We start from the raw sequence: 27,808 nt of genomic DNA on the forward strand, positions 1-27,808 counted from the left end.
TCTTCTAATAGGAGCTGACAGTTCAGATTGTCACTGGTCAGAGCTGTCAGTTTGGATTTTCATAGATTGGAGCCAACAGTCAGTTCATACTGTCATAGATTGGAGCTGTCAGTTTAGACTGTCATGGAGTGAAGCTTCCAGTTGTTCAGATTTTCTTGGAGTCCTATAACCTTTCCGCACCTGTAACGTGATAAAACGTATTAGCGTCTGATGGCCCTTTCACGCTTCTGTAGAATCAACATTTATTACACGAAATTCATTTTGAAAATATTTCTGAAATGTCTACGTCTGCAGCTCTCAAATACGGAAATATCTTACACCCGAGGCTTATACTGACGCTTTCAGACAACATCAGAAAGGACCTTTTGAGCGATTTGACGAAGTTCCAAAAATCTCTATGTACACTTGCTCCGTTAAGGATCCCTGCGGGATTTGTGTTTATTTCTAGTTCAAATATTTTTTCATAGATGAAAAGCTGACATGTCGTGCTAAAGCCCAAGTATTTTCAAATCGTTAGAAAGTGCTGAAAATTGACTCCCCATTAGCAAAAAAAAAAACAAAAAACAAAACAAAAACAAAAAACGTTGCGCGTGACCCCTGACTATCGACCTATCCAAAGGCAACTTTCGTTTTCAAGTTTTGCATTTTCTGTACTTCCGGAAATAACTGAAGGTCGAGTGACATCATTTTCTGTGTTGTCAAAACATACATATGCCGGCGAGATTGCATAAAAATGTTTCTGGTGTCCTAAGGATATATAACACTGGAATCCATTTCGACCAGTCTGCTTATTGGAATAGTCATTTCCAGTTGTCATGTGCACATACATGGAACTGGAAACCATTTTAACCAGTTATTATGTTACAGGAACTATATGTGGGCAAACTCTTAGTTTCAGTTTGAGGCAACCATCATGTTACAGTAAGTGTTCAAAGCTACCTGTTTCAAACTCGAGCTGTCATTTCAAATTGTTTAAACATGGATCTGTTATGACCTGAGTCTGCTTATTGGAGCTGTCAGCTTATGTTTCATGTAAAGGGTCCATGAAAGTTTGAATTGACAGCTCTAAGTATACACAGTAGCTGTTAACATGATTGCTTCAACAAGTCACTGTAACTATTCAGATGTGAAAGTCTGCTTATTGAAGCTGTCAGCTTGGATTATTAGGCTTATCATGCAACAGGAACTGATTCAAGTCAGTGTGTTCATGGGCTTCTTAGAAACACAGCTGAGTGCCCTGACTGTAGCTTTCACTACTGTGTCACATTATAGGCAGCTGTCAGTTCAATGACAGAACAGCTAATTCAGCTTGCCACAGACTCCTTACCTTGGTAGCCCAACATTGGCCAGTGTCCAGATTGGAGCAGCTAGGATTTCTAGACTCATAGCCACATAGTGGAGCTGTCCAGAAACATTTTGAGATTTTGATGTACTTTTGAAACTTATCGGAAATGTTTATATTGATTCTGTCTCTTTAAGATAATTATGTGTAAGCTCCACCATTTATCAGGATTTAGTATATTCTTGTGATCAATCTTGTGACAGGAAGTATACAGTGTAATACTGATTGGAGCTCCCCCAGAACAGATTTTCCTGTGCTAGCTGCATCACATGACCAAATCAGTTATAGAGAAGTGGGGATAAGGGGATAGAGGGAATAGTCCGTGAAGTATAGTTCGACCACGATTTTTGAGCTGTGACTAATTGATGCAGGACAGTTGATTTGCCAAAAAGGGGTAGGAAAGTATATGTATTCCATACCAAAGCAGTTATAAGTTAACATTGAATCTAAGCGAAGGCATGGCCCAATGGATATGGCGTTGGCTTAAGAAACTTGCGTTTCGAGGTTTGAGTCTAGTTCCCATTTTTATGCCCCCAAAGGGAGGCATATAGTTTTTTATACGCCCGTTTGAAAAACGGGACGTATTATGGGAACGCCCCTGGCAGGCGGGCGGCGGGCGGGTTGGCGGGCGGCGTCCACAGACCTTGTCCGGAGAATATCTTCTACATGCATGAAGGGATTTTGATGAAACTTGGCACAGTTGTTCATCATCATGAGACGGAGTGTCATGCGCAAGAACCAGGTCCCTAGGTCTAAGGTCAAGGTCACACTTAGAGGTCAAAGGTCAAATTCAAGAATGACTTTGTCCGGACCATATCTTCTTCATGCATAGAGGGATTTTGATGAAAGTTGGCACAATTGTTCATCATCATGAGAAGGAGTGTCATGCGCAAGAACCAGGTCCTTAGGTCTAAGGTCAAGGTCACACTTAGAGGTCAAAGGATACAAGAATGAAAACTTTGTCCGGAGCATTTCTTCTTCATGCATAGAGGGATTTTGATATAACTTGGCACAAATGTTCACCACCATGAGGCGGAGTGTCATGCGCAAGAACCAGGTCTCTAGGTCTAAGGTCAAGGTCACACTTAGAGGTCAAAGGATACAAGAATGAAAACCTTGTCCGGAGCATTTCTTCTTCATGCATAGAGGGATTTTGATATAACTTGGCACAAATGTTCACCACCATGAGACGTAGTGTCATGCGCAAGAACCAGGTCCCTAGGTCTAAGGTCTAAGGTTAAGATTAACTTCCCTTAGTTGTTACTATAAATAACTTATATTGTAACTTTTTTATAATTGACCGTAGGGAAAAACCAAGACCACTTTTCTGTGGTACAACATAGATGTTACTTTCCAATTTTAGGTGTATTTTAAGGTATCTCTACCTGGTAAGGAGTTTTTTTGTGGACTTAGAAAAACAAAACACTTAGTTATTACTAAACAACCACAAAATTAAAATTCCATTTGCAAATACAGGTGCTAGAGTAAAGAAATTTGCTGTGACGGGCGTATATTGTGACATTCTTGCACTCTTGTGAACCATCTGTCTGTCTGTCGGTCTGTCCGCAATTTTCGTGTCCGGTCCATATCTTTGTCATCAATGGATGGATTTTCAAATAACTTGGCATGAATGTGTACCACAGTAAGACGACGTGCAGTGCGCAGGACCCAGGTCCGTGGCTCAAAAGTCAAGGTCACACTTAGACGTTAAAGGATAGTGCATTGATGGGCGTGTCCGGTCCATATCTTTGTCATCAATGGATGGATTTTCAAATAACTTAGCATGAATGTGTACCACAGTAAGACGACGTGCAGTGCGCAAGACCCAGGTCCGTAGCTCAAAGGTCAAGGCCACACTTAGACGTTGAAGGATAGTGCATTGATGGGCGTGTCCGGTCCATATCTTTGTCATCGATGGATGGATTTTCAAATAACTTGGCATGAATGTGTACCACAGTAAGACGATGTGCAGTGCGCAAGACCCAGGTCCGTAGCTCAAAGGTCAAGGTCACACTTAGACGTTAAAGGATAGTGCATTGATGGGCATGTCCGGTCCATATCTTTGTCATCGATGGATGGATTTTTAAATAACTTGGCATGAATGTGTACCACAGTAAGACGACGTGCAGTGCGCAAGACCCAGGTCCGTAGCTCAAAGGTCAAGGTCACACTTAGACGTTAAAGGATAGTGCATTGATGGGCGTGTCCGGTCCATATCTTTGTCATCGATGGATGGATTTTCAAATAACTTGGCATAAATGTGTACCACAGTAAGATGACGTGTCACACGCAAGACCCAGGTCCGTAGCACAAAGGTCAAGGTCACACTTAGACGTTAAAGATCATTTTTCATGATAGTGCATTGATGGGCATGTCCTGTCCTTATCTTTGTCATTCATGCATGGATTTTAAAATAACTATGCATGAATGTGTGACACAGTAAGACGATGTGTCGTGCGCAAGACCCAGCTCCGTAGGTCAAAGGTCCTAAACTCTAACATCGGCCATATCTATTCATTCAAAGTGCCATCGGGGGCATGTGTCATCCTTTGGAGACAGCTCTTGCTTAAATTTTTTTTATAATCATTTGTTTCAATACATGTTACACGAGAAAATTGTGCAGTTCATTGATTCTATTTGTTAATGATGTATTAACTAGTCAAAAATATTTTATGTTTAAGATGGCGCATGTGAAAAACCTTACCACGGAGGGTTTGCAAACAGTTTCATCTTCAGATTGGTCTAGGTGTATTGACCATGTACTGTCAGTTGAACAGAAATACTAGGAGTAACATATTGCTATAGACGATCTTCCAGCACCTGTGATCATCGAGCTTAATTCGGATTCCTATACATGATCTGACTCGGAGACTGACACAGCTGAAGGGTCGTCAACAGACATAGCAATAGAAGTTGAAACTATGTGACATGAATTAAACTGAAATAAAACTAGCAAAATATATTAAAAATATAGAAAGAATGAAAAACAGATAAGTCAAACATTATCATTAAAATATATAAATTGGTTTTTTAAAAGAATCTTCAAAGATTCTTTACTAGAATAAATTTTAAAAAAATGTATATGAGAAAAAGATATGGCCGTCATCTGGGCTTGAACTCGCACTTCGGGGTTTTGAATTCTAACACTCTACCAATTGGGCCAGCGATATAATCAAGTAAATGCTAAACAAAACATACATATTAACTTACTCTATAGAGATATTTCAACCAGGTATGGACTGAATACCGATATAACCCAATTGAAAAAGTGTATCATTCCATCACGGCTCAAAACACGCGGTTGAACTATAGCTACTAATCTGTTTACATGCAAATAGAATTACCATTTTTAGCTTGACTATTCGAAAAATAGGGGAGCTATCCTACTTGCCCCGGCGTCGGCGTGAGCGTCACACAAATGTTAAAAGTTTGCGTACCACCCCAAATATTTTCATAGTCCATTGAGATATTACTTTCATATTTTGCGTACTTGTTTACCATCATCAGACCCCAGTCTGTAAAAAGGAGGAGGCAACTCTATCAAGCATTTTGACTGAATTATGGCCCCTTTTCGACTTACAATATGCAATATGCTTATTGTAATGTTAAAGTTTGTGTACCACCCCAAATATTTTCAAAGTCCATTGAGATATTGCTTTCACATTTTGCATACTTGTTTACCATTATTACCCCAGTCTATAAACAGGAGCAGACAACTCTATCAAGCGTTTTGACTGAATTATGGCCCCTTTTTGACTTAGAATATGCTTATTGTAATGTTAAAGTTTTACTCATAGCTTATATTATACTATCAAGCACTGAGAATAGTCGAGCGCGCTGTCTACTGACAGCTCTTGTTAAATACCCGTCTCTGAAAGAGCGGGGCGTATTATGTGAACACCTGTGGTTGGAAGGCTGACAGGCGGCAGGCGGGTTGATCGGCGTCCATAAGCTTGTCCGATCTCTAAGTCGATCAGTTTTCATCAGAGCTTGTCCGAACGATACCCACCAAATCGCCCGAGGCACTCTTGGATTATGGCCCTTGAATCACTCGAAAAACTGCAAATTTAGCCTTGTCCACTCTCTTAAGTCAAACAGTTTTCATCCGATCTTTACCAAACTTGGTGACAATGTTTTTTGGGCATAATATCTCAGTGAAGTTCGATAACCACCCAGATCTCCCCAGGCACTCTTGGATTATGGCCCTTGAAATACTCGAAATCTGCGAAATTAGCCTTGTCCTTTCAGACAGTTTTGAACCGATTGTCAATTTCATCCCACATGGAACCTCACAAATACCTTGATTCCTTCTTACTCTTTTTTTTGAGTTAACAACATCAACATATTATGCCCCCCTTCGAAGAAGGAGGGGTATATTGTTTTGCAGATGTCGGTCGGTCGGTCTGTCGGTCGGTCGGTCGGGAATGTAGACCTATCCGTTTCCAGATGATAACTCAAGAACACTTGGGCCTAGGATCATGAAAGTTGATAGGGAGGTTGGTCATCACCAGCAGATGACCCCTATTGATTTTGAGGTCTGTATGTCAAAGGTCAAGGTCACAGTGACCCTGAATAGTAAAACGGTTTCCGGATGATAATTCAAGAAGACTTGGGCCTAGGATCATGAAAGTTGATAGGGAGGTTGGTAATGACCAGCAGATGACCCCTATTGATTTTAAGGTCAGTATGTTAAAGGTCAAGGTCACAGTGACCCTGAACAGTAAAACGGTTTCCGGATGATAACTCAAGAATGCTTAGGTCTAGGGTCACGAAAGTTGATAGGGAGGTTGGTCATGACCAGCAGATGACCCCTATTGATTTTAAGGTCAGTATGTCAAAGGTCAAGGTCACAGTGACCAGGAACAATAAAATGGTTTCCAGGCAATAACTCAAGAACTCTTGGGTCTAGTGTCAGGAAAATTGATAGTTAGGTCGGCCATGACCAGCAGATGACCCCTATTGATTTTGAGGTCATTAGGTCAAAGGTCAAGGTCACATTGGCCAGGAACAGTTAAACGGTTTCTGATCTTCTTGTGCAAAACCATAGGCCTAGGGCTTTGATATTTGGTATGTAGCAAAATCTAGTGGTCATCTACTAAGATTGTTCAAATTATTTTCCTGGGGTCAATACGGCCCCACCCTGGGGGTCACATGGTTTATAAAGACTTATATAGGAAAAAACTTTGAAAAACCTCTTGTCCAAAACCACAGGGCCTAGGGCTTTGATATTTTGTATATGACATCATCCAGTGGTCCTCTACTAAGATTGTTCAAATTATTCCCCTAGGGTCAAATATGGCTCTGCCCTGGGGGGTCACATGGTTTACATAGACTTATATAGGGAAAAACTTTGAAAATCTTCTTGTCCAAACCACAAACACTATGGCTTTGATATTTTGTAATGTAGCCTCATTTAGTGGTTCTCTATCAAGTATTTCAAATTATCCCTCAAGGGTCAAATATGGCCCCGCCCCAGGGGTCATATGGTTCATATAGACTTATATAGGGAAAAACTTAGAATCTTCATGTCCATAACTTACATCATTCAAATTTGGACCACATGTATAGTTTTGAATGGCAAGATGAACCTTGACATGAGTTGACCTTGATCTTGACCTAGTGACCTACTTTCACATTTCTGTAGCTACAGCCTTCAAATTTGGACCACATGCATATGTTTGTGTACCGAAAAAAACTTTGACCTTGTTATTGACCTAGTGACCTACATTTTTGAAGGTACAGGCTTCAAATTTGGACCACATGCATAGTGAAGCACATGCATAGTTCTGTCTACCGAAATGAACTTTGACCTTGAAATTGATCTAGTGACCTGCTTTCACATTTCTCAAGCCACAGCTTTCAAATTTGGACCACATACACATTGTTTTGTACCAAAATGAAATTTGACCTTCATTTTGATCTTGAGCTAGTCTTAAAATTTGGAACATTAATAAATTGCTCAGTGGATGGCGCAAAGATCACTCTGTTATCTCTTGTTAGGTTAATAGGTTAAAGGTCAAGGTCAGATTAAACCAGAATGGTAGAACTTTTGTTTACAGTGAGCATATAATTTCTGTTCCTTGTGCAATTACTGAATGCATCAAGGGGGGCATTTCGTGTTCGACGAGCTCTTGTTACCTGTATGATAGGTACAGACCAGCTTATTTTGTGACAGTCTGGCACTCTTGTTGTAGAAAAAATTAGTGTTAAGGTGTATAGTCAAGAGTGTTAATTGAATAATTGCATTTAAATTTCAATATGGTAACACCACTTTGAAGACTTAAACCTATTAGATTTAATAAAGAATTTGCTCTTGAGAGGTTAGTCTAATTAAAAACTGATTTAGCTAAAAAAGCAAAATTTCTGCATTTACAGGGTGGTATTTGCTTAACCTTAAGCCTGATGGTTGCATGTGATTCTGTCTTTGCAACAAACACAGACCAAGATCAGCCTCAGCATGCATGTCCATGCAGGCTGATCATGGTCTGCACTGTTCGCTATTCAGTCAGTAAATTTTCATTAAACCCCTCCTTCGAATAATAAAGGGTACTGCCCAAATTGTATGATGGACCAGTCAATTATAGAAACGTAGCAGGGTAAGGGTTAATTTACAGAGGTGTCCTTAACACAGGTTACACTGTATATCTACACAGAACATAGATAATTATAAGTATTTCAAAATTTGCAGTGAAATGTAAAAGGATGGAGTGTTAAGTTATGTATCACCTGAAGGATGGGTTGTTACCTTTAGACAAATCATGTTGTTTTGATGTCACTGCAGGCATAGAAACAACCTACACTTCCTACATAAATGACAGGAGTGGTCTACAGGTTTTTGTTACATAACAAACATGCATATTGACACAGGGTTTTGTGGTCCTCAATACTTTATATCTTAATTTGAATAACTTATTTTTATTATACGCATGGTTTCCTAGTAATTTTTTGGCAATTTATTTCTTTATAGACAACTGTAGTAGAAAATTAATCATATTTGCTGCTAAAAATGTTTAAGATCTTCACTCAGCCTGTCTCGCTACAATGTAGATAATCAATAAAAAATAAAATAATAAAATGTTTAGATCTTTTTTGTAATTTCTTTTTTTGTTCTGTAGTTCCTTAAAATTCTGTCCCAGCTCTAATTATCCACTATAAGAAGAAAATGGACATAATTATTGAAATTTGAATAACATCAGGAATTATCTCATATGAATGAAACTATTTTATAAGATTTGAATGCAGACTATCAGTCAAGCCATGATCCCCTGATATAGAATAATTATGCTGTCTGTTAGGCCTAAAAAAATTATTTGTCTCTGGTAATATGCTGAAAAAAATTAGGGAAGGTAGGTCGGAATTTTTTTTTTTTGATTTTTTTTTATTAAGCGAGATTTTTCAGAAATTATTTTTGTGTCCAAAAATGAATACAGATAAGGGGGTCATGCCTTTAGAGCATCAGTAAGTTGATTTCTAACATCACTGACCATGTTTAAAGCATAAAAAAGTGCAGTTTTGCAAATTTAAAATTTTGTTAAAATGTTGAAAAAAAAATCTCCAAAGCAGTCAGGCCAAAAATTTAGGGTAGGTCGGGATACCGGAAACAAAAAAAAAAAATAAAAATGTTTATGCCTTATTGAGAGAAGGCATTGTTGATTTTCAGTCTGTTACATGTGGGAAAGTTGTCATTGTTAATAGTTGTTGTTGAAATCTAGTCAGAAAACATGAAACACTGCTGAAATGCAGTATGTAAAATAACATTTGAAATTGGTTGAGAAATAAAAAATGTATATATATCATAGTTTCTATAAGGCAACATAATGAAAAGTTGTAAAATAATACTGTTAGTTTATTAGATGATAATTATGGATTTCCTATAATGAAACTAATCCAGCTAGTAATTTCTTCCTGATATGAAGAAGGCTGGTATTGTTCTTACATTTTTTCACACATCCAACATCACAAAAACACTTGAGTATTATAACCTTAGTGAGGAGTTTCCTGTTGCTGGATGAGGACTACCTGATGCAGAACCAGGAACATGCTTCTCTGAAGTGAAGTTGTCGCCTTATTTGTGGTCAATGCACTTCTTGCAAGACATGAAATCATGCATACATGCAAAACGTGTAACATCACCATGGCAGAATATACATTCAGCAAATTTTTTTATGAAGGCATCTGTAGAAGATTTCATCAAAATCCATGTATTGGAAAGGTGCTGATAACATATCCCATGTTGACAAACAAAAATGAGTCCTGCCCACTTAGCATGATGGTAAGAGAACATGACTATACTTATTTGAAGAGGTTGCCAGGGTGATCTTTTTGTAGGGGGAAAAATACTTTCCATAATTATTTTGATTGACTTAGGCATGTTTTATAATGCAGAGATAGATAAATTGTATTAATAGTATCACTTTAGTCATATGAATAACATTTTACATACAGTGATATTTTCAGTAACAAAATGAAAGAGTCTAAATGCGGGCTTGATATTATTTATACGTTCACCTTGTCAAAACGACCTGAATGACCTGCATGGTTTTTTTTAAGCTCCATACATCAATGTGGATTAAAATCACTCTGCGTCCGTGGTCGCGTTTCGTATTACGTACCTTCTCCAGTTAACAATTTCTCGTTTTCGCATCTCTCAGAAAACTACTGATGGATTTTGACAAACTTTGTCAGAATATGCTATTGTACCCTAGTTGTGGGCCCTTAAAATAACCTGGTTCAACAATTTATGAGTGAGTATGGCCCTTTGTTTATTTCTATAACTTTCATATAGATTTATATAGGGAAAAACTTTGAACCTTCTTGTCCAAAACCACAGAAGCCTAGGGCTTTTGATATTTGGGATGAAGCATCATCTAGTGGTCCTCTACAGATGATTCAATTATTTTCTGGGAAATATGGCCCCTGGGGTCACATGTTTATATAGATTATATAGGGAAAAACTTTGAATAACTCTTGTCCAAAACCACAGGCCTAGGGCTTTGATATTTTGTATGTGACATCATCTAGTGGTCCTCAACTAAGATTATTCAATTATTTCCCTAGGGTCAAATATGGCCCCAGCCCTGGGGGTCAATGGTTTACATAGACTTATATAGGGAAAAAACTTGTCCAAAACCACAGGGCCTAGGGCTTTGATATTTTGTATATGACATCATCCAGTGGTCCTCTACTAAGATTGTTCAAATTATTCCCCAAGGGTCAAATATGGCTCCGCCCTGGGGGGTCACATGGTTTACATAGACTTATATAGGGAAACACTTTGAAAATCTTCTTGTCCAAACCACAAAGCCTAGGGCTTTGATACTTGTAATGTAGCATCATCTAGTATTTTTCTACCAAGTTTGTTCAAATTATCCTCCTACGGTTAAATATGGCCCCGCCCCGGGGGTCACATGGTTCATATAGACTTATTTAGGGAAAAGCTTTTAAAATGTTCTTGTCAGTAACTACAACATTCAAACTTGGACCACATGTATATTTTTGAGTGGCAAGATGAACCTTGACATGAGTTGACCTTGATTTTGACCTAGTGACCTACTTTCACATTTCTGTAGCTACAGCCTTCAAATTTGGACCACATGCATAATTTTGTGCACTGGAAAAAACTTTGACCTTTATTTTGACCTAGTGACCTACTTTCACATTTTTGAAGTTACAGGCATCAAATTTGGACCATATGCATAGTTTTGTGTTTCAAAATGAAATTTGACCTTGATTTTGACCTAGTGACCTACTTTCACATTTCTCAAGCTACAGCCTTCAAATATGGACTACATGCATAGTTTTGTGTACTGAAAAAAACTTTGACCTTGACATTGACCTAGTGACCTACTTTCACATTTTTGAAGGTACAGGCTTCAAATTTGGACCACATGCATAGTTTTGTATTCTGAAATAAAATTTGACCTTGATTTTGACCTAGTGACCTACTTTTACATTTCTCAAGCTACAGCCTTCAAATTTGGACCACTTGCATAGTTTTGTGTACTGAAATGACCTTTGGCCTTTACATTGACCTAGTGACCTACTTTCACATTTCTGTAGCTACAGGCTTCAAAGTTGGACCACATGCATAGTTTTGTATTCCGAAATAAAATTTGACCTTGATTTTGACCTAGTGACCTACTTTTACATTTCTCAAGCTACAGCCTTCAAATTTGGACCACATGTATAGTTTTGTGTACCGGAACAAACTTTGACCTTTACATTGACCTAGTGACCTACTTTCACATTTTTGAAGGTACAGGCTTCAAATTTGGACCACATGCATAGTTTTGTATTCCGAAGTAAAATTTGACCTTGATTTTGACCTAGTGACCTACTTTTACATTTCTCAAGCTACAGCCTTCAAATTTGGACCACTTGCATAGTTTTGTGTACCGAAATGAACTTTGACCTTAAGATTGACCTAGTGACCTACTTTCACATTTCTGTAGCTACAGGCTTCAAATTTAGGACCACATGCATAGTTTTGTGTACCGAAACAAACTTTGACCTTGACATTGACCAAGTGACCTACATTTTTGAAGGTACAGGCTTCAAATTTGGACCACATGCATAGATTTGTGTTGTGTACGGAAATGAAATTTGACCTTGAGCTAGTCAATAAGTCTTGAAATTTGGAACACTCAAAAATGGCACATTGGTGGGCGCCAAGATCACTCTGTGATCTCTTGTTACAGTATTAAATCTTGTTAGCAACACTTGAAGACCTGGGCATATTATATAAACAGTATCACCTTTGTTAACAATATCTGGATACCTCTGGATTACCTCTGTTAGGGACACAGGAAGATCTAGGCATGTTGTTTTTACATTATTACCCCTGTTAGCAACACCTGAAGACCTTGGCATGTAACATATACAGTAACACCTCAATTTACGACACCTGAAGACCTGGGCATGTTACATATACAGTATTACCTCAATTTATAACACCTGAAAACCTTGGCATATTACATATACTGTATTACCTCTATTTATGACACCTAAGACCTTGGCATGTTACATATACAGTATTACCTCAATTTATGACACCTGAAAACATTGGCATATTACAAATACAGTATCACCTCATTATATAGCATTTGAAGATGTGGGCATGTTACATATACAGTATAACCACAATTTATGACACTTGAAGACCTTGGCATGGTACAAATACAGTATTACCTCTGTTTATGACACCTGAAAACCTGGGCCTGTTACATATACAGTAACACCTCAATTTATGGCGCCTGAAGACCTGGGCATATTACATATACAGTATTACCTCTGTTTAAGACACCTGAATACCTTAGCATGTTGCATACAGTATTACCACAATTTATGACACCTGAAAGCCTTGGCATGTTACATATACAGTATCACCTCAATATATAACACCTGAAGATGTGGGCATGTTACATATACAGTATTACCTCAATTTATGATGCCTGAATACCTTGGCATGGTACAAATACAGTATTACCTCAATTTGTGACACCTGAAGACCTTGGCATGTTACATATACAGTATTACCTCAAATAACGACACCATTAGACCTGGGCATGTTACAGTTATACTGTTATTACCCCAAATTATGACACCTGAAGACCTGGGCATGCTACATATACAGTCTTACCAAAATTTATGACACCTGAAGACCTGGGCATGTTACATATATAGTATTACCTGAAATTACAACACCTGAAGACCTTGGCATGTAACATTTACAGTATGACCTCAAATTACAACACCTGAAGACCTTGGCATGTAACATTTACAGTATGACCTCAAATTACAACACCTGAAGACCTGGGCATGTTACATATACAGCATTACATCAAATTACGACACCTGAAGACCTGGGCGTATTACATATACAGTATTATCTCTATTTATGACACCTGGAAACCTTGGCATGTTACATACAGTATTACTTCAGTTTATGACACCTGAAAACCTTGGCATGTTACATATACAGTATTACCTCAATTTATGACACCTGAAGACCTAGGCATGGTACAAATACAGTATTACCTCAATTTGTGACACCTGAAGACCTTGGCATGTTACATATACAGTATTACCTCAAATAACGACACCTTAAGACCTTGGCATGTAACATATACTGTATTGCCCTAAATTACAACACCTGAAGACCTGGGCATGTTACATATACAGTATTAACTCAATTTACAACACCTGAAGACCTGGGCATGTTACATATACAGCATTACCTCAATTTATGACACCTGAAGTCCTGGGCATGTTACATATACAGTATTACCTCAAATTACGGCACCTGAAGACCTGGGCATGTTACATATACATAATTACCTCATATTACGACACATGAAGACCCGGGCATGTTACGTATACAGTATTACCTCACATTATGACACATGAAGACCTGGGCATGTTACGTATACAGTATTAGCTGAAATTACGACACCTGAAGACCTTGGCATGTAACATATACTGTATTACCTCAAATTACAACACCTGAAGACCTGGGCATGTTACATACACAGTATTACCTCAAATTATGACACCTGAAGACCTGGGCATGTTACATATACAGTATTACCTCAGTTTATGACACCTGAAGACCTGGGCGTATTACATGTACAGTATCGCCGCAATTTAACCCTTAGCCTGCTGCAGGCGATTTTAACAGCCTTTGCAAACAGCTTGGAACCAGATCAGACGCCGATTAAATCGGCGTCTGATCAGGTTCCAAGCTGTTTGCTACTCTGACAATATTTCTTCCAATTTTGGAGCAAGCTGAATGAACTTTACAATTTTAGCAGACGACATTTCCAGCAGACGACAATTTATCTAGCATGCTAAAGGTTAAGACACCTGAAGACCTTCTATGGTACATATACAGTATCACCTCAATTTATGACATCTGAAGACCTGGGCATGTTCGATATATTATAAGTATCACCTCTGGTGATGACTACAGAATAGTGAATTCAGAGACTTAATTTCGTCGAGCTTCTGTATAAATTTGTACAAAATTTGATATTTTAGTCATCCTTTGGGCAGTGTTAATGCTTTGCAGAAATTACACTGTAGTTTATATGTGATTATATGCTCAATACTTTTATACTTAGTCATTCACACAATTGTTTAATTTTAACTTACTGTTTATAAAAATATAGGCAAATACATTAAGAATGTTTTATACATTTTATTAAATGAAGCATATAACTATTTACTAGTAGATCCAGTGGAGTGTAGCGTTTTGTTCACCGATATTGATGTTAGATGTTTTAAACAGCCGAGGGGTATGGAATGTCAAACAAAAATGTACTAGTTCAAATTAAACTTACCAGTTATTAAGTTTTTTTATCATCTAAATGTGTTAAGTGCATTATGGTTAATTGATAAAATGTAAGATAATGGCGGATAAAATGACAGACATTCAAATTGATAGCGAGCAGGTATGTGACTTTTAACTGACCAAATTATTTTTCTTCAGGTTTAGTCAAGGACTTCCAGGGAATATATTATTATAAATGAATCTGTTAGAGATGAAAAACTGTACATGTAACATGTTTGACAGTGGATTGAGCCCTGCAAGCAGGGGCATGGGCAGAACAATGTCCTGATGTCAGCATTTATGTCTGAGAGATGAAATTCTTTTCTCAAATGTTTTATAATCACTAGATTGGTTTAGTTTGTTTAGAAAAAAAGATTGAAACTTGTTTGAAAGACAATTGTATCAGCTTCCTGGAGGATTTGATGTAAGACCCCAGTAAGATCCAAACCTGCTACCTCAAGCTATTTCAGCTGACATCTTTTACATTAGACAACTTCTCCTCTTAATTATTATATTATGACTGGATAAAACTTACTGTACTCAAATAATTCTTATTCAGTGAAACTTTCTTGTGAGGTTGATGTTTTTATGTTATAAAGAATTAAGTCATCTCCATTTTATATACTTGTGTATAGCTGTAAAAACTTTGTGTCAACCTTTATACATTTTGGATAAAGCAATAAACTTTTGTTTGTCTGCTTTGTTGGTACAGTAACTGTCCTATAACCTGGTTGTGTTACTCCTTACTTAAACCTTGTGCCTGTAAGTAAACTTACTGTCAGATTTTTTTCCACATGAAACAAGTAGTTGAAGGTAAGAAAAACCTAGTGACAGGGACATTTTTCTCAATCCCCTGGCGAGGCGTATGTTCTCCATGACAGTTTGATAAATGGGGTCTACCGCCTCTGATTCATGTGGGGAAGTAAGCAGTTACTTGCTGAGAACAGTTTGTACTGGTACAGAATCCAGGAACACTGGTAATTTAAGGTTAACTGCCCACTGTTATATAACTGAAAAAAGCAGCATAACCCCCCCCCCCTCCACACACACACACACACACGCATACACACACACACCAAACAAAAGTGTTAGGACAGTTTTTATGGTTTTGATTTATTTAAGCATAATGATTAAAGTCATGAATTGGATTTTTAAATTCTTTTATGAATGAATTAATCCTGCAAAATTTGTAGACCATTTAGTATGCTATGAGTTCATTAAAAGATGCACGAATGCAAAGTAAAATGTACATTCTAAAATCAGAATGTTTAGTTGTCAATATGCTTTAACCGTCTGTGATTGGAGGGCAGTGACAGCACATAAATAGAGTACACAGACTAATAATAATATAATTGTGTCCCACACTTGTTGGATGATCAGTGAAATTGGGCAGGTATGACAATGTTAAGGGAACACCCAAACTTTATTATTTACTATTAATTCGCAAGACTTAGTGATAGAGACACTGCAATTTTTAGCATGTTAGAAAACCTAATAATTTGTTGCACTTGAGTTAACCCTTATCATGCTGAACACGATTTATTCTGCCTTTGCGAACAGTGTAGATCATGATCAGCCTGCAGTCTGATCATGATCTGCACTATTCGCCATTCAGTCAGTATCTTTTTGGTAAGCACCCCTTTTAACAGTTAATGGTACTGTCCAAATTGAAAGATGGATAAGTTCATTATAGAAATTTAGCAGGTGTTTGGTTGTCTTTTTTCATTCTCTTCAATGTTTTTTAGTTGTTTATTTCACAAGTGAAAGTTTTGCTATTTATTTGATGTTATAGCTGTCAGCTAAATTTCATGCAGTTAAGATCCTATATGATAAAACTACTGGGAAAATACGAAAATATGCTGCATAATAGCCTTGTAAAGTTTTATGATGTTTCCTTAACACTATTAAATATAGCTTGAATAATTTTATAATTATAAAAGTTTAGTTTCTTCAAATAGAGATATTTGTCATAATTTCTCTTCAGACCCAATAGATTTAATTTTTAAGCAGTAACTGTTGTCACCAACTTGCATGTTCTTTTGTTAGATGGCATAATTTGGCATAGTTATTGACCAGTATGCGGTTCCATAAATTACCCAAGAAGTGATCATTTACTGAATCAGAATGTGAAATACAAAGGTTTTTCATGACTGTGTGTGTTGTAAAATACTGTTTCCTCTAGTGTTAAATAGATTTGCAAGTTTGTGCAGGTATAGAACAGAACAAAAATATAATTTTAGTATGTCTTAATTAAAGCTAGAATCACACTGCCCTGGATGGGCTTGCGGATGAGTTCTGGATTCCCATCCCCGGATTGCTCCGGATGTGTAAGAAGAAATGGGTTTTGCAAATTTGTTAAGGTATATAAATCTCTAATGCAGTCGTAACAGAACCTTAATTAACATTATTAGAACCGGAATAAAACCGTAATAGCTTGTATCTTTTTACCACAGTGATTGTCTTCCAGACTGTTACGATCTTTTAAGATCTGTTATGATCTTTTCTGAACTGTTGAGGATTTATTACGGATTCCTTATGGATATACAATGTATTATATTATAAACTTTGCACCCTTGCCAATGGATGCCCCCGATTTCTGAAAGGATACACCAGATGACTTATGAATGAGTGAGGAGTTCAGCAGATGCGTTACGGATGCTGTCTAGAACTCTATCCGCAAGCCCATCCGGGGCAGTGTGATTCAAGCTTAAGCTGCCATTGCAGAACAAGGAAAAAGTACCTTTTGGTTCAGAAGGGAAATAAGCTATGCTACCGGAATGCCTTAGGTTTTATACTTGATTTTTAAGTCTGAAAACATGCCAGTAACATTTTCTCCTGTATTTCCTTAATATGTTTTGTTTGTTTGCTTTATCTCTTGTTTAAGAAAGCAGGAGTCGAGTATGTAATTTGGATCCTTCCACCGCCCAGTTTCTGTGTACAGATTGCACCCAGACATGCTATAGCTGACAAGAAGTGATCAGATGTGGTTACATGATACCTCATTTACAGGAACTATTTTACCACTTTTGATACATCCAGTTTCCTGTATAATTGTTAGTTTCTTCAGTTTATTTGTTTTTTCTTGTTAAAAATTATGGAAGAAAAGAATCTTGAATAATTTTATTGTTAAACTGTTTTTGTAATATGGAAAAAACAAAATTTACCATTGTTTGATGATGTTATAGAAATGCAGGCGGCCTCTTATATCTGAGTGTAATGTTTATGTGTATGGTTGAAATATTGAAGAAAAAAGTGAGAGTTTCTCTATAAGATTGGTAGCTTGGCAAACGTTTAAATTGATTTGATATGTTATACACACCAGACTTTGGGGCCTCTGCCACCAAGTGATTAAGGTCCTTGACTTTCATGCACTTGCTCCTCACCTTTGTGTGTTCGAAACTTTGCTAGCGCCGCCAAAACCAGGAGATGTCACCATGTGACCAAAATTGTGTCTGTGTTGCTCTAAACTCAGCAAAAACAAAACAAAATTGTAAGTTAAAACTCTTATGAGAGTTACTTCATTTTGCATTTGATTGCAGTAAGATTTGATGAGCTCTTTTGAAAAAGAAATAGATGTTTAAATATTTCTACTTTATTAATATAACAGTGAAGCTTTATTTACTGTCTCATAAACCAGTATTAGAACCAGCCATATTATGTATTAACATTCCTCAGACTTCTTAGAAAGTCTTAACAGTCTGGCTTACATCCACCCTTTAGCCATTTGTTTCAATTTGTTATTATAACAATACAACAGAAATACCAATCATTGCAGGCACTTGTTGCATTTTGCATAATTATACAGAGACTATGCCAGAATCTTGTCACTTCAGTTCTATATTATTAAATAAAGAGAGTCTTAGTTGCTGTGGGATTTATGTTTAACCAGGAAGGTTTTGATGTCTCCTTATAATAGTCATTGTGCAGATTGAGGCCTGCTTGGTAAGCACTTGATTGTGCAGTATGTAAAAGACAATATTTCGGATTGAGGCTTTGATGCGAGGCTAATGATCTTTGTGATCATGGATGTCTTTGTCTTGAAGCTTTGATGCGAGGCTAATGATCTTTGTGATCATGGATGTCTTTGTCTTGAAGCTTTGATGCGAGGCTAATGATCTTTGTGATCATGGATGTCTTTGTCTTGAAGCTTTGATGCAAGGCTAATGATCTTTGTGATCATGGATGTCTTTGTCTTGAAGCTTTGATGCGAGGCTAATGATCTTTGTGATCATGGATGTCTTTGTCTTGAAGCTTTGGCGCGAGGCTAATGATCTTTGTGATCATGGATGTCTTTGTCGGCATCTTTGTGAGAAAGTTTTATAGAGAGCAAGTCAGGTCAGCAATTAAACCTGCATTGATGATGAATGAAGTGATAATTATGTTTCCGTAAAAGGTCAGCCTGTATTCTGTTCTTTGGCAGAACATAGAAGAGTGTCACTGTCTCAAGGCAATTAGATTTTTTGTGAAAATTTTTTATTTTAGAAATGTATATACCAGCAGGTAATTACATCATGCTGTAGGAATGTGTCTTGAGACATTCTAGCATGCAAGTCTAGATACTGATCTTGCAGAACAGTTGCATATCGCGCGGGACTAGCAAATTGCAGACTAGCATGCAAAAGGTTTTATATGAATGCAGTTAGGGGAGAAAAAAAAAAGGGACGGGACTGGCAGATTGCATGTCAGACATTATTATAAATACAACTGTTTGTAAGGTAATTGTGGTAGTGCAAAGCCACTCCTTAGACTGACCTTGAAGCAGTTGCCAATTATCAGTGGTATACTTGGCTATAATATATAATAATGGCAATTTGTGAATAAATCATTGTATAGTATATAATGATAGGCAGGAACTCGTATTCTATTTCAGACTATGAATGTTGCCTTTGGATTCTTGCTCATTTTGCTGTTTTGAAATTTTGGACAGCAGCTTAAGTGTTGTTTCAATATATTTTCAGATGACAGAAGGCCGAAAATGTCAAATACTGCTCCCTGATGAAAGACGTTTAGAACTCCTTATTCAGGTACAATTTTCATTCTTTTTGCACAACATATGTTTAGTTAATTGTACATCAAAGCAGCAACAGACAACCAAAAAAAAAAAAAAAGGATAAAAAGACTGCTTTAACATGTCTGAACCCTGATATGTAAGGTGATGATGATTGATGATTGTGGTGATGATGATGATGATGATTAAAGAAGGGATGGTAGGTAGGGGGTTTGAGAAACTTTGCTGAGACACGGCCCACAAAAATACCAAGAGAGAGAGCACAAAATTAGTGATAGGTCACAATGCATCTCATCAGTGTCCATTAGTTAGCTGTCTCATTTACATGTGAAGAAGAAAGTGGTCAGAGCTCCAGATAAGATTTTAGGTTAAAGGGTATTTTACCCCCTAGTTTTTTTTTCAAATGGTATTTTACTCCTAGATGTTTTTTCAAAAGGGTATTTTAGAATTCTAAATGGTTTTTCAGAATTCGAAATCATTAAAAAGGGTAATAATAATAACTGTTTGTATTTATAATTTTCTGATATTCATATGCTCCGCTGAAGTGCCTTTGTTGACCAATGCTGTTTTCCTGAATATTTTTGAGCCTTCATTCAACATTTAGTTTACTGCATACATTACATCTTAATTTCAGTTACTGACCACTGCGATATATCTACAGCCAGTGATACTTTGACTGTCAATGTTTTTTTCAGAAACACCAACATGTATGTGCTTCGGCTTTTTCAACAGTTACCCATTATATATCATAGATCACATGCTTAGCGTTAGGCATTGTCCGAGTCATCTCCTGTCACACACTAATAAACTTGAAGAAGAAAATGGCATTATTTTAAGATATCGTTTGCGTTTGCTTTTTTATGAGACACCATTTTGTTTGTTGTACTCGATTACAAAAAGGATGTGCTTGATTTACGATAAAATTGGATTACACACTTAAATCGAGTAAAATACGTATCCCGTTTTTTCAATGCGTATCAGTACGCGTAGGTTTGATTTTAAATGCGTTTTTAGCTCACCTGAGCACGAAGTGCTCAAAGGTGAGCTTTAGTGATCACCCTGTGTCCGGCGTCCGTCGTCGTCCGTCCGTCCGTCCGTCCGTCCGTCCGTCCGTCGTCAACAATTTGACTGTTAACACTCTAGAGGTCACATTTTTGACCCAATCTTAATGAAACTTGGTCAGAATGTTACCCTCAATAAAATCTTGGACGAGTTCGATATTGGGTCATCTGGGATCAAAAACTAGGTCATCAGGTCAAATCAAAGGAAAAGCTTGTTAACACTCTAGAGGTCACATTTTTGGCCCAGTCTTAATGAAACTTGGTCAGAATGTTACCCTCAATAAAATCTTGGACGAGTTCGATATTGGGTCATCTGGGGTCAAAAACTAGCTCATCAGGTCAAATCAAAGGAAAAGCTTGTTAACACTCTAGAGGTCACAATTTTGGCCCAATCTTAATGAAACTTGGTCAGGATGTTACCCTAAATAAAATCTTGGACGAGTTCGATATTGGGTCATCTTGGTTCAAAAACTAGGTCACCAGGTCAAATCAAAGAAAAAGCTTGTTAACACTCTAGAGGTCACATTTTTGGCCCAATCTTAATGAAACTTGGTCAGAATGTTACCCTCAATAAAATCTTGGACGAGTTCGATATTTGGTTATCTGGGTTCATAAACTAGGTCACCAGGTCAAATCAAAGGAAAAGCTTGTTAACACTGTAGAAGCCGCATTTATGACTGTATCTTCATGAAACTTGGTCAGATTGTTAATATTGATGATCTTAAGGTCCAGTTTGAATCTGGGTCATGTAGGATAAAAAACTAGGTCACCAAGCCAAATCAAATGAAAAGCTAGTTTACACTAGAGGCCACATTTATGACCATACCTTAATGAAACTTGGTCAAATCTTGATGATCTATAGCTCAAGTTCAAATCTGGGTTAGGTGGGGTCAAAAACTAGGTCACTAGGTCATATCAAAGGAAAAGCTTGTTAACACTCTCGAGGCCACATTTATGACTATATCTTCATGAAACTTAATCAGAATGTTAAACTTGATGATCTTTAGGGCAATTTTGAATCTGGGTCATGTCGGGTCAAAAACTAGGTCACCGGGTCAAATCAAAGGAAAAGCTAATTAACACTGTAGAGGCCACGTTTATGACCATATCTTAATGAAACTGGTCAGAATGTTAATCTTGATGATCTTTAGGTCAAGTTTAAATCTGGGTCAGATGGAGTCAAAAACTAGGTCACTAGGTCATATCAAAGGAAAAGCTTTTTAACACTCTAGAGGCCACATTTATAACTATATCTTCATGAAACTTAGTCAGAATGTTAAACTTGATGGTCTTTAGGTCAAGTTCGAATCTTGGTCATGTCGGGTCAAAAACTAGGTCACGGGGGTCAAATAAAAGGAATAGTTAGTTAACACTTTAAGAGGCCACATTTATGACCATATCTTAATGAAACTTGTTCAGAATGTTAATCTTGATGATCTATAGGTCAAGTTTAAATCTGGGTCAGGTGTGTTAAAAAACTAGGTCACTAGGCCAAATCAAAGGAAAAGCTTGTTAAGACTCTAGAGGCCAGATTTATGACTGTATCTTCATGAAACTTAATCAGAATGTTAATCTTGATGATCTTTAGGTCAAGTTCGAATCTGGGTCATGTGGGGGCAAAAACTAGGTCACCGGGTCAAATCAAAGGAAAAGCTAGTTAACACTTTAGAGGCTTCATTTATGACCATATCTTAATGAAACTTGGTCAGAATGTTGATCTTGATGATCTATAGGTCAATAGGTCAGGTGAGCGATACAGGGCCTTCATGGCCCTCTTGTTTGTAAATTTCAAAACGTATTTACGCAAATACGCATCTTATCTGGAGCTCTGAGTGGTCATATACAAGTGCAGAGCAAGATGGTAATGGTACTGACTCAAGGAGTACTTTCATTAAAAGGCATTAAATACACAATGATGCAAGCATACAAGCAGCTGGCTGGAACATAAAGCATTTAAAAAGAGATAACTCTGATTGGAATTGGTTTGTTTTATATAAAGATTTACTTCTAAGCATACAAGCATAAAATTTTAAAGAGAGACAACTGTGATTGGAATCGGTTTGTTTTATGTAACAATTTACTTCCCCTTGATAATATTTTCATTTCTGCTTTTAGCCAAAATTACTGACGTGGGAACTGCTTGACATTGTTGCGTCCCATTTCAAGCTCAAAGAAAAAGAATATTTTGGTCTTGCCTTCCAAGATGACACGTAAGTAGACTTAATGTCACCATGAGTATAACCATGCAATCAAAAGTTCTCACCTAGCAGTCATCAACATTTTATTGTAAATGATCTTTTCTTTGATCTTATTTAGTACCTTTGCAAGAACATCCAAGTTTGTTCAAAAGTAACAGACAGAAAAAAAAAATATACTGAGCACTGTGGTTCTTTCCTGATTGGGTTCCCTTACATTTTATCCATTGTTACATTAAAATCAGCATTGCCAAATTATTGTTAGGTATAATTATTGCACTAGCTGTCTGTATGTGAATTTGTTAGTCCATCTGAAACACTGTCTCAGCTGTATTATGTTTAAAACAACATACAGGATTTCAGTGAAACTTGCAACAAATGCTAAGCATGATGTAGTGTGACATGCATAGTAATCCAGTCTGTACCTCCTAGGTCAAGGCGGTAGGCACAGACACTGACCATAACCCAGAGGCAAATGCCCTCCACCTTGGGGGCTTTCTTCATTTGCTAGTTATATTTCTGGTTACTTTCAAGTAATTATTGTACTTCCCTTTCGAAATAATGTGTAATAAAATCTGATATGCAGACACTTTATGGTTAATATAAATGTTTAGTTTTGTAAAAGGAAGTATCAGATTGCCTGTTTTTCTCCATTTATATAACACCAGTTTCTCTTTTTATATAATATTGAGTTTCACTTTATTCTCTTGTCTTGTGTTTGTTTTTATCAACATAAGCAGTTTTCTTTCCCAGCTTTTAATCAGTCAATGTTTGTACAATTCAATAATAATTCAATCTGGGGTTGTTGCAGGAGATTGCAACATTAACTGGCAGAAGAATAGCTGCCAGTATTGATTACTATTCTGAACTGATCAACTCTTAATAGATTTTTTTTCCCTTCAAGAATTAAGTTGCTTACATCTTGACATGGTCTGTCTGAGACACAATTTTCCCTTTTGAGATCGAGCTGTAACACTTTGATGGCATATTTTAGAGCAGTTTTTATGCCCCCAAAGGGAGGCATATAGTTTTTGAACCGTCCGTCGGTCTGTCAGTCTGTCGGTCTGTCAGTCTGTCCGCAATTTTCGTGTCCGGTCCATATCTTTGTCATCGATGGATGGATTTTCAAATAACTTGGCATGAATGTGTACCACAGTAAGACGACGTGTCGTGCGCAAGACCCAGGTCCGTAGCTCAAAGGTCAAGGTCGCACTTAGACATTAAACGATAGTGCATTGATGGGCGTGTCCGGTCCATATCTTTGTCATCGCTGGATGGATTTTCAAATAACTTGGCATGAATGTGTACCACAGTAAGACGACATGTCGCGCGCAAGACCCAGGTCTGTAGCTTAAAGGTCAAGGTCACACTTAGACGTTAAAGGATAGTGCATTGATGGGCGTGTCCGGTCCATATCTTTGTCATCGATGGATGGATTTTCAAATAACTTGGCATGAATGTGTACCACAGTAAGACGACGTGTCATGCGCAAGACCCAGGTCCGTAGCTCAAAGGTCAAGGTCACACTTAGACGTTAAAGGTCATTTTTCATGATAGTGCATTGATGGGCATGTCCGGTCCATATCTTTGTCATTCATGCATGGATTTTAAAATATCTACGCATGAATGTGTGACACAGTAAGACGACGTGCAAGACGCGCGCAAGACCCAGCTCCATAGGTCAAAGGTCCTAAACTCTAACATCGGCCATAACTATTCATTCAAAGTGCCACCGGGGGCATGTGTCATCCTATGGAGACAGCTCTTGTTTAAAAATATTTTTTTATTATTGAAGCGGATCTGTACAGATTTGTTCCAGTATGTTTATAAAGGATTCATATAATTAAAGGTTTTGAACTCGAGTGCCTACGTTATTATATAGGAGATAGGTTCTGCTGGCATATTTTGGCCACATTTTAGGAAATCTTCATCCGTACTCTTGTTGAGGCTAATGTTCTTTTGGAAAATTTGAAAGGGACAGTCATGTGTCAAACAAAAAATTATTCTCACAAACAAAACATTTGGAGACTAGTTGTTGATAGAATCTTGACGTAGAGGAAGTAGTGATTTTGACCATTTGATTAGACAGAACTTTAAGGTCTTTGGTACAATGTGGTTATGTATAATTCATTGTGATTTAGAACTACTTTTAAGCGGTATTAGTATGTTAGGGCCTTAATACTTTTGCAAACATAAAATATGTATATTTATGGCCATATCTTATTTTCAGTACATGTTATTGTTTTCTCAAATATTTGTCAAAGATTTGCATTAATAGAATAACATTGATGAAAGTATTATTGAATCCATTGATTTTTATTACCTCCCTTTATGACATGCAATATTTAATTTGGTGCTTTTCTAACCATGTTCAGCTTCTTTGTGGAACTCAAAGTTATAAAATTTTGATGACTTTCATAGCTGACATCAGATAAAAGTAACAAAATTCTTTCACTAACAATTGTTAAAGATCTGGCTTATGGGTAACTTTTTAGGAGGTAATAAGGGGAGTTATCATGTAAACAATTTCCGAAGGTAGGTATTCTCCACCTCTGCACATACAACCAGTGATAGAATCTGTTTTCTGGCTTACCATATTCAACAAATGATAGTAAAAATAAACATGAAACAAATGACCTTCTTTATAGCACTATTTTTTTACTACAGTGTGTTTAAACAAAGCGCGCAGGAAATCAATGTCTGTAACCAAAAAGAAATATGTCATGACCTCTGGATTTGTTTTATAGCTTGCGGTGTATAATTACACATGTTTTCATAAAATTTGGTTTTATGAATCAAGAGAATATTATATTAATACTACATGATTGAGCTTTTGGATGGTAAAATATTTTTTCTAGAGGAAATTTGAGTATTATTTTAAAGGAGACAGACCTAGTTGTCAAACAAACGTTAGCCTAACCTGGAGGTCTCAGATATATGTTTATGATCAAGACTGCAAGTGCACTTCTTTTTCAGGAAGTGAATTTATTTAGTGGTCCAGTTCACTTTCAGATATGTTGGTCCTGAGTCTCTTTAACAACATCCAAGAATGGCTATATCTTTATGATCCTGGGTGGCTTTTTGATCTTGTTCCATGTTGATATACTCCCTTATCTTACTGATTTATGATGTATTTTTAGACTCTCTGACTCAGTATTGATCCACAGGTGCTACATTTACATATTCTTATCAAACTTCTATCTTAAAAAATGTAAGCTGTTCCAACTGTTTTCGGAGAATCGACACAGATCTAGGCTGTAGATATGGTGCTCTGTAAACCTAAATTATCTTTACTGATTTAACTTCTGATGTAATATCAGTGCCTAGGAGACAGTGGGTTAATTTTAAGATTGATGTTGCGGAAGTCAGAAGATGGAAAAAATTATGTTGGTTTTAACATCCTCATATTTTTTATAGAGATATTTTTTCCTGAAAACAAAATGTGTCAAAAGTTTACTGTTCTTAAAATTATAACTGTTCTGTACAAAATAATAGTTGTAAAGCACAGTTTTTATGCCCCCGAAGGGAGGCATATAGTTTTTGAACCGTCTGTCGGTCTGTCCGCAATTTTCGTGTCCGGTCCATATCTTTGTCATCGATGGATGGATTTTCAAATAACTTGGCATGAATGTTTACCACAGTAAGACGACGTGTCGCGCGCAAGACCCAGGTCCGTAGCTCAAAGGTCAAGGTCACACCTAGACGTTAAAAGTCATTTTTCATGATAGTGCATTGATGGGCGTGTCCGGTCCATATCTTTGTCATCCATGGATGGATTTTCAAGTAACTACGCATAAAAGTGTAGCACAGTAAGACGACGTGTCACGTGCAAGACCCAGGTCTGTAGCTCAAAGGTCAAGGTCACACTTAGACGTTAAAGGTCATATTTCATGATAGTGCATTGATGGGCATGTCCAGTCCATATCTTTGTCATTCATGCATGGATTTTAAAATAACTATGCATGAATGTGTGGCACAGTAAGACGCCGTGTCGCGCACAAGACCCAGGTCCAAAACTGCACTTTTTTGTGCTTTAAAGGTGGATAATCAGATTTTGGCTAAGTAACGGATTTGTTTTAAACTTTAACATCTGATCATTTACACTCATTTATGTTCAGTTAGCGCTTAATACAAGTTAGGTTTTCACTGGAGATATTTTTAATAATTGGTTTTCCTATTGCAGTTGCCGAACCAAGATCGAGTTATTTTATCATAAGTATAAATGTGATAAACATACTTTACCTAAGAAAATGTATAACTAACCGATATATTGTATTATATTCGTAAAATAATTGCAATAACAATTACATATATAGATTGAATTCATTAGAAATGCAAGTTTGAAAAATTATTATTACCTCCCTTTGCCTATCTTGGTTGCGCAATCAAGATAGAATGGAAAAAAATGAAATTCAGAAGCTACATGCATTTAAAACTCACCTTATGATTCAGATTGTTAAATATTTGGTATATCTATCCAATGCGAATGTAAAACTTGGAATTATATGGAAATAAAAAGAAATACCAAGCATTTTAAATATTTCATTAAAGGGGAGTAATTACAAATTTTTATGAAAATCAATAAAGTAAACATTTCTAACAGGGATCTAACTCTAAGTAATGGGTATTTTTGTTTCTTAAATAAATCTCTAACAGAATATACAAAAAGTAAAAAATGTCACTAAATTTTGCTTAAATGTGATTGACCACCTTTAAACATGCTCAGTGATGTTAAAAATCAACTTACTGATGCTCTAGAAGCATATCCCCCTTGTTTGTATTCATTTTTTGACACAAAAATATTTTCTGAAAAGTCTCCCTTAATAAAAAAAAAATTCCAAAAGAAAAAAAATTTCTGACCTACCTACCCTAATT

General features: G+C 36.9%; 1 protein-coding gene across 11 annotated transcripts in view; it reads left to right on the plus strand.

Moving 5' to 3' along the window:
- Window positions 1–27,808, plus strand: part of LOC123529976 (FERM domain-containing protein 4A-like) — a 184,167-nt gene that overhangs the window by 54,086 nt on the left and 102,273 nt on the right. For 9 of the 11 annotated variants that reach the window (XM_045310634.2, XM_045310635.2, XM_045310624.2 and 6 more), the window contains 2 exons: window positions 19,628–19,693; window positions 22,854–22,948. In XM_045310634.2, the coding sequence (XP_045166569.2) occupies window positions 19,628–19,693; window positions 22,854–22,948 (161 nt within the window). Of the gene's footprint in view, window positions 1–14,640; window positions 14,791–17,635; window positions 17,723–19,627; window positions 19,694–22,853; window positions 22,949–27,808 lie in introns of those variants that run through there. The other 2 variants (XM_045310633.2, XM_045310630.2) reach the window with 2 other exon arrangements.

Source organism: Mercenaria mercenaria, chromosome 13 (assembly GCF_021730395.1).
Source record: "Mercenaria mercenaria strain notata chromosome 13, MADL_Memer_1, whole genome shotgun sequence".
Classification (NCBI taxonomy): Eukaryota; Metazoa; Mollusca; class Bivalvia; order Venerida; family Veneridae; genus Mercenaria; species Mercenaria mercenaria.